General features: G+C 41.4%; 1 protein-coding gene across 1 annotated transcript in view; it reads right to left on the bottom strand.

Annotated features, from left to right (window-relative positions):
• Positions 1 to 763: 763 nt before the first annotated feature.
• LOC141740502 (protein ELYS-like) overlaps positions 764 to 6,000 on the bottom strand; it is a 30,139-nt gene continuing 24,902 nt past the window's right edge. Inside the window, exons 31-34 of the mRNA XM_074579328.1 lie at positions 5,744 to 5,928; positions 2,195 to 4,034; positions 1,227 to 1,422; positions 764 to 842 (exon numbers count right to left, since the gene is read on the bottom strand). Of these exons, the coding sequence (XP_074435429.1) occupies positions 764 to 842; positions 1,227 to 1,422; positions 2,195 to 4,034; positions 5,744 to 5,928 (2,300 nt within the window). The remainder of the gene's footprint in view (positions 843 to 1,226; positions 1,423 to 2,194; positions 4,035 to 5,743; positions 5,929 to 6,000) is intronic.

Here is a 6,000-nt window from a genome sequence, read left to right as displayed (position 1 = left end):
TGGTTTCGTAAGGTGGAATGACAGGAGAGCACGCCATCATTGCAAAGAGTAGCACCCACTTGGCCTTTCCTAGCCCCTCCCTCTTTTGGTTCCAATAGAAAACTGAATATAAAAATATAAAAATATTGCACAGCTTAAAATACAATTGTTTACATTCTGACTTCGATACAATGCAACTTAACTGTGAATGTAAGGAATTATCATTTTGTATTGTAAGCCCAATTATTTGTGCCAGAAGGTCAAAAATCATTTATAAAATTTAAACTAGTACATTTTACACGATTACTTGTTAAAGGAGTTCTAAGCAAACTTTAAAAAGCTTAAAAAGCTTTTGGCCTCACTTTCGAAGGCTTTAAACACTCTTGCAAACCAACATTAACATTTCTGACCTATAAAGGCCATTCAACCCTATGTTCCCTCAAAAAGCTATCAGACAGTAAGCATGTTGTGAAGTATACATTTTTATTTAACAATCCTAAAATAAGTTGTATTTACATATTATATAAATGTATGAAGTCTTACTATAAAATAGAAAACTGCATTGACGGAGGAAATAACACTCCTTATGGAGTTACTTATTGAAGACCGTTTGTTTATGAAATTTTACAATAATTTATATAAATTAGCTCTTCCAAATTAGATGATTTTTTTTTCTTTTTACTAATCCACACAGTTTTGATGACTTTACGAACAGTGGTGTGTGTACATTATAAACTTAAAACACTGTTACAGCATCTTCCGGCGCACAACTGGCTTTGGAAAATTAGACAGTCTTTTTTTGTTCTTTCGTAGAGTCTTCTCTGCCGTGTCTGCGGTTTCTTTCTGTTTGCTTTTTGTTCCATCTGCTGGAGTTCCAAAAGGAGAGACGAATTTTATTTCCACTGGTGGAGGTGACCAAGAGCCTTCTTTTCTCGTGATCCTAAAAAGAGAGAGAAGTATCAAATTGATTTTTTGATTACCAACAGTATTCAGTAGAGGAAAACGTTTTGTAATTTTGGAATTACAAAAATCGATGCCAAAGAATTGTTTATGGGCTTCTTTGAAGATAGGGTCAAGGCAGAAAACATACAGAAACAAGCTTCCTTTTGCTTTCGTTCCTTACCAGACTGTCCCAAGCATTCTCACTCAGTATTCGCGTGAGCTTTTCAAGCCCCCCTCCCTCCTCCCCCTGCCGGGATTTTAAGATGCAACTCTCCTCAAACACTTTTCCAGAAGGAACTAAAGACCGTAAGAGCACGGTTTCGTAAGTTGGAATGAGACGACAGGAGAGCACGCCATCATTGCAAAGAGTAGCATCCACTTGGCCTTTCCTATCATGGACATTTTTTCTCCTGGACCTCAAAAGAGGAGGCGAAAAGACAAATTGAGAAGACAGGTCCGGGTCCAAATCCTTAAGCTGCACAGAACGGTCTGCTTCTCCAGCTAAAACCACAATGCGCTGTTAGCATACACGGACACTAGACATAAAGGACAGTGACATTAAATTGCAGCTGATAATCAAAAGCACAATAGCCTTCTGAAATAAAAGGTCCAATCAGGTTCATAAACACTCAATGTGGAGGTATTTTTCCCCTAGTTACTGCCTCTTAGGATCCATTCTTTGGCAGTACATAGTGAAACAAAAATAATGCGGTGCAGTGATTTTACCTACACTTAGGTAATCAAAGATATTGCGCTCAAGAGGCATCAGCAATCCTTAAACATCTCAAAAGAGTTCTTCTTATCATGTACTCTAATACAAAGAGCCCAATGCGCAGTAACTTCACTACCAAAGTATATGTCCATGGAAAACAGTCACATCATTAAACAGCTGGATAGTTTGTTACAAGATGCAGCTCATTTTAAGTTAAAAACTGAACAGGATTTTGGAAGCATGTCCCCTTTGTTTCTCCAGTGTGGGGAAGAGATGTCAATCACATATTACCAGACACCCTCCAGTTTTTCAAACAGGTAGAAATTAAGCTCATGATAAAAATTCAGATTAAATTTCATATTACTCTACTCAGATCAGCCTCCTCCACCACTAGCCAGCCAGTCACGTAGAGTTCAGAAAACAGATGAATCATCTCCTCCCCAATTTTTTTTTGTATGGTTAGATTCTTTACAACGCTTAAAAGCCATCCTCACAGTCTGTTTTCTGTGGTTTACAAAACAGCAATATCCCCTATTTTGCGTATAAACATAATGCTCCTACCTTTACATTTCTTTGTCAGCTTTGTGAGAGGAGGGGAGAAAAGGAAGGACGCATTTTCCTCAACAGGCAGTTTCTGATGCACGGCAGTTTTGCGGGATCTGGTGCTCATAACGCGATCTGTTGAAGTTCTTGATGTTTCATCACGTCCTGATGGATTTAAGTCTTCAAGCAGCAAAGGACTGCCACCAGGTCCCTGGGGGAAGGCCCCCTCCCCTGTGCTCTCCTCCAATACTGCTCGTCTCTTTCTGCCCCGACGCCCTGTCCTTACTGCCGTCCTGGGTGGGGTTAATTCCTCCTTTGGCTGTGCAGCTGTTTGCTCATGAGTATCCGTTTTTTCTGGCTTAGCATGTGGAACTCTTCTGGTACTTCTCCTGGGAGTAGCAAGGATTTCCACCTTCCCGCCTGAATGTATGCCTTCCTGAGTAGAGAGAGATTGTGTCTCTGCCAAGAGATTTTGGGCCCCCTTCCTAGCACTTCTTCTAGGAGTCACCGGAAGTTTAAATTCTGTTTGAGGAAGTGACGATTTAGACAGATCAAGGTCAGAATTTTCTGAAACTTCTGATGAACTCATCTTTCTTCTTCTGCCTCTTTTAGTTGGCACAGGTAAAAGGACTTGGTCACTAGACTGCGCCTCTTGGTCCTTGACGATACTTTCAGTAAATTGTGAATTAATGCCCTTCAGTTTTCCTGCCCTTCTGCTGGGACTGACGGCTGGTTTTACCTTATGATCAGGGTCAACCTGGCCAGGTCCTTGATCTCCTGCTGAACTTTTTCCTCCTCTAGTCCTCTTGGAAGCAGCAGAAGCAGTAATGCTACCCTCAGAAAGAGACGTTTCCTCAATAGCCTCTTCCAAGACTTCAGACGTAGCTTCCTTTGCTCTCCTTAATCCTCTTCTTGGAGTAACGGCTATGGACTGCGTACTGACGGACAATGTTTGTCCATCAGAATGGCTGCTTTCTACTTTCTGTACGTTAGTCACTTTAGGCTTCCTACCTCTCCTAGGAGTAACAGGCATCACAGGTGTTTGCTCACCTTGAGCATTTTCTTCTGTTTGAAGACCAGAAGTCTCAGGGGCTTCTTTGGCTCGCCTGGTACTTCTCCGAGGAGACAGTCCAACCAGAAACGGTTTATCTGCCTTCAGAAGTTGCTGAGCACCTGCAGATGGAATACTTAAACTTCTACTCAGTTGTCCCCTTGTGCGTGTTCTAGGAGCGCTAACATACTCCACTTGATGGATGCTGGTTTCATCTTCCACTCCTTCTGGCACAGTTGTTAAAGGAGCTCTGGCCTTCTGGAATCTAGTTCCCTTTTTTCCTATGGTTTCATGAATAGATTGTTCTACAACTTCAGACGTGAATTCTTTACTTCTTGTGTCTTTGATTACATCCAGTAAGTTCTCAGCAATAGCCACCTTAATGGGTTCAGGCACATATGGAAGTGACTCTACAATATTTTGAGATTCCTGATCATTAGTTACAGTGGACACTGAGTTTGTAACATGTTCTTGGTTTTCAGTATTTCCTAAACTGTTCACAGGTTTCTCCTCTGTTGTTGCGCCAGCTGGCTTAGAAGCATCTCCTAGTGTAGGGTCTCCCATCTCCCCTTCACCACCTTCTTCTTCCAAGACTAAAGTAAAATTACTCTGAGATATAAAAAGCTCTCCATCTCCCACAGCTGCATCACATTCACCATCTTTATCGTCAGGCAAATCACATGCAAACTGCTGCTCTATAGGATCACAGGTGTATGGAAGATTGCCTGATGGATGTCGTTCACTATAGGGTGGTGTTTCCGGTGCCTCTTCAGAGATTTGTGCCTTAACCCCACTGTCTTCAATCACCTAAAGTTAAAAAAAATGCCTGTTAATGCAATAGTCATTACCAAAGAGACCGACTTCAAACTGACCCAGACGAAACTGAGGACAGTGAAATGCCGCTTTTCCTTTCGGATCACTGCTGGGTGTAAAGTCAGAAACATACAGTGTACTCCCTGCTACCGATGACAGCTTCTGCGTTTAAGGGACAGAGAAGAGAGTGTTCAGTGTACGCCATCGCATGCTCCATTTACCATCTAACAGGGTAAAAGGCAACAATGAGAGAAAAGCTGAAAGTTCCAATCGGCAACACTTTGTCAAACTGGCCAGCTCTCACATCCCACAGCTCAACCCTGCACTCTAAGGAGCCGCTTGGATTGCCTGAGACAACACAGCATATTCTAAATAGCTCCACCCCGTGTTTTTATGGTGAGAACAAAAGCAGTATCTGTTACGTATTTCCAGGGACTCAGATGGTCAAGATAATTTAATCCACGTGTAAAGATCTTTTCCCAGCCCTCTAAGTTGTAGAGCTAGCCAACACCGGCAGAAGGAAGAAGCCCCTCAACAGCAGTTTCCAGTCTCCATAGAACCTGCTCATTTTCTTGCCTCCTGCTTTGTCAAAAGTTGCTAAAGCATCATATTATAGCAACGCGCCATGCTTCAAAACTAAATCCAAGAAATACCAGTCTGCATAAACTTTCCTTTTATGCTTACAACTCTATGAACAAGCGGTAAGCAGTTTGCCCTAAGTTTCCCAAGTCTAGAACCATCTTCTCTACAGCGTTGTCCTAAATCCCAAAGCCCAGACGACCTACATCAGTGACTGCCTGTTTAACTTCCTCTGCAATCTGGGACACCGAAACGCATTTTCTCTTACTTAAGACCAATCTATTTGTGGTACCCCTACCTTTCAGTTTGTATTTCACTCCTAACTATTACTAATTCCTGTGACTACAATCCTACAGGAAATTGACAGTATGCTCTGCATGGTACGTGGATTCATTGTGGATGTCCCCTAAAGAACTCAGCAGCCCCAGCAGAAGAAAGAATAATGGGACAACTAGAGAATCACCAGTGCTGATTTTCACTCCACGTGAACAACCTTTAAAAAGTCCTCTTTTACAAAGTGGAGATGTTGCAAAAAAATGCTGTTGTACTTAAAAAAAAAAAAAAAAAAAAGAGCTTGAAGTACCTGGAGTAGCTGGAAATATCTTGACACTGAAATGAACTCACTGCTGGGATTTCTGTTTATGTTAATAAGGAAGAGAGAGGAAAGGATCCAAGCACCTAAATCATTCTGAAAATGAGTTTGGTTCCCGCATCATTTTGTCCTTTCGTAAACGGCCCCCAGCATCAACAAGCTGCACTCCCCAACTTTTTGTATCATCTTTAACAATTAAACTACTACTTTGTTAAGTCAAATAAGAAACGTTTACGTTCCAGGAAACCAAATGAATGCATGGTTATTTTAAAAAATAGTTTAGACATTTGTTTGTCCTTCTACAGCTCTCAAAGGCCCAAGTTTTGACAGGTTCTATTTGGTGCTACAGGAGCAGAAAATGCACAGCAGAAAAAGGGATCTGCCCTTATGGAATGAGGTTTTCACTTGTGTTGACCAGCTAAAGAAACACAGATGTTTTTGTGTGCCTTCTAATTGTCAGTAAGATGGGACTGTCCTCAACACTTGCAAAGCGTTTTCTATTTTGTAGAAAATGGGAAAAGAGTTTACTTACATTCGTTTCCTCAGTTTTAGGAAGATTGAGAGAAAGAGTTATTTCTTCCTGCAGAAAAGGAACATTTTCTTCAACTTCAGCTGCTTCCTGGTTCTGTTCTTCAGGTAAATCCACACACTTCCCCTCGAGGCGATTTTCTGAATGAGTACTGACCATGTCCTCACTGTCAAGGATACTTATCACAGCTGGAAGAGATTTTTATAATTTAAACTCAACTGCTGTATAAATGACACAGTTGTAAGCAACAAGAAGTAACA

This window comes from Larus michahellis, chromosome 3 (assembly GCF_964199755.1).
Source record: "Larus michahellis chromosome 3, bLarMic1.1, whole genome shotgun sequence".
NCBI lineage: Eukaryota > Metazoa > Chordata > Aves > Charadriiformes > Laridae > Larus > Larus michahellis.
This window is presented reverse-complemented; position numbering and strand designations above follow the sequence as displayed.